This window comes from Cryptomeria japonica, chromosome 6 (genome assembly GCF_030272615.1).
Source record: "Cryptomeria japonica chromosome 6, Sugi_1.0, whole genome shotgun sequence".
NCBI lineage: Eukaryota > Viridiplantae > Streptophyta > Pinopsida > Cupressales > Cupressaceae > Cryptomeria > Cryptomeria japonica.
In genome coordinates this window covers 43,627,361-43,629,581 of record NC_081410.1, presented here as the reverse complement: position 1 = coordinate 43,629,581, position 2,221 = coordinate 43,627,361, and the positions used below count along the sequence as shown (strand labels likewise).

At 43.9% G+C, this 2,221-nt stretch overlaps 1 protein-coding gene across 1 annotated transcript; it reads right to left on the bottom strand.

The window, feature by feature from the left end:
- Positions 1–554: 554 nt before the first annotated feature.
- LOC131876481 (uncharacterized) lies at positions 555–1,478 on the bottom strand. Its single transcript, XM_059221897.1, has 2 exons — positions 939–1,478; positions 555–851 (listed from the first exon to the last, which is right to left on the bottom strand). The coding sequence occupies exons 1-2, from the start codon at positions 1,476–1,478 to the stop codon at positions 555–557; spliced, it is 837 nt and encodes a 278-aa protein (XP_059077880.1).
- Between the last annotated feature and the right edge of the window lie 743 nt (positions 1,479–2,221).

The window sequence follows — 2,221 nt, the reverse complement described above, 5'->3', positions numbered from 1 at the left end:
TCCAAGTAAAAATCCCATTAGAAGGCTTAGCATCCACTAAAGAAAGCACATCCACCTGAGCTTGAAAAAGATCAAAAGAAGGACCCAATCTAGGCAACCCTCCTCTCTTCTCATCCAGACTCAACACATAATTAAAATCCCCTCCCAAGATCCAAGGAAGATAAGGAGCACAAGAGCGGACAAACCTAAGATGTGCCCAAAGCTGGATTTTACCTCGGATATCAATTAGAGCATAAACATTTGTAATAAGAATAGTCTCCCCAGAGTCCAATGCGGAAGCAACCATGGAAATAGAAGAATGACTAGAAATCCACCAAAGGGGAGCAATCTTATGAGGATCCCAAAAAAAGCCAGACCTCCAGAATTATCGTGAGAGCCAATGCATTGACACTGGCCGAAATAACAGATATGAGAAGCACACTGAAGCATGGCATCAACAGAAACCATGGTCTCTTGAACACAGAAGATGTCCGGAGAATGAACAACAATCAAATCATGAATAGCCTTTTGACAGGAGGTGTTATTCAACCCCCTTACATTCCAGGAGAGAACAATCATGGGGGAGATGGGGAAAAGTGAGCATCAATGGTCTTAACAGACGTAGACTCCACTAATAAATCTCCAGTAAGTTTAATCATTTCGAGATCCTTCTTTCTCCCAACTATAGAAGAAGGATCAAAAGAACTTTTCTTGAGAGGGCGTTGTTGCACGCCGAGACTATGAGATGAACCCTTAATCCTGTCACAAACTACCTTAGCTAAATCTGCAAGTACCATGTCATCTTGCAAAGGCTCCTCCATGGTCACATTTTGATCCTGAACAACACGTGTATCATGCACCACAAAAATATCCTATGAAATGTGGGAGTCAGAACCTGAATCCTTATTCAGAACAACATCCTCTAGAATTCCCTCCTCTAAGGCTAATGAATTCAATACCTCGAATCGATTGAGGCCCTCGTCAGTTTGCCTATCTCTGAAAGATCTTTTCTGCCCACGATTCCTTGCCCGAGATTTAACAGGAAAAAATCCTTCCTTATCCTTACCCAAATCAGTATCACTAATTGGAGCTTTCCCTATGTCCGCTTCAGCCTCCTTAGGCGATGAAGAAGGAGAGGACTTATCAAAATGGGAATTTTTATTTACCTTGGGACATTGTCGTTGAAGATTTCCATATTCATGATAGACGCGACAACGGAAAGGCAAGGACTCATAATCAAGTGACTGAACCCAGGAAGAGGAGCCAAGACAGATTTCAAGAGAATCTGGCAAGGGATTATTCAAGTCAATTTCCACACAAATACGAGCATAAGAAATTACCTTATGATCAAGGGTTTGTTGAGCCACCACAGCAGGCTTCCCAAGCAGAGCCGCAATCCGCTGCAAAATATCATCCCTCCAAAACTCCAGTGGAAGTCGCGACAGGCGAACCCAAACAGGAACCCTAGAAGGTAATTCCTCAGCAGAATTAAAACCCATATGCCAAGATTTGATAAATAGCCCCACATGATTATAGAAATAGGGTCCTCCCTCAAATACCTGATTTCGACCAACAAGGTTGGAAAAAGACCATAAAGTAGCTATTCACAGAAAGCATAATATCCATCTCACCCTCAACCTGCCATGATCTTCTTATCCAGGCCTCCAATGTCAACAGAGGAATACGAATGCCAAGAAATTTGCAAATGAGAGCGTGACAACTCCAATATGAGACATCGTCCATAACTGAATCTGGAGAAATAACCAAAACCGGACGATCTTGACATCTAGGGAAGCAACCATTAACTTTCTTCATTCTTGAGCCCTCACCCTCATAAAAAGACTCTGTTTTTGTGCATGCAAACTTGAAGAGGAGCCATGCAGACCCGAAGAGGACCCATTATGGGGCACCTCAACCCCAGCTACCACCAGACTGGCGGATACCACCTACGACGCCATAGACAAAAACCCCAAAAAACACACACAAAACTATTCACTCTTCAAAATAACCGCACCGAGGAACAAACCCCAGCAGGGCATCGCTCTCAAACCAACACCGTCCACCAAGAAAGACCACCACTGCAGGAAAAAGAAGAACAGATGAAAATACGACACCCTAAATGCAACAGATCTCCCCTCATCGCAACCATAGGCAACACCAAAGATCGAGCTAGGGCACGGGCACCCTAGCTCAACTAGCTGAGCACGCAAACACCATCCTGCTAGAGTTAGCCACTTTCTTC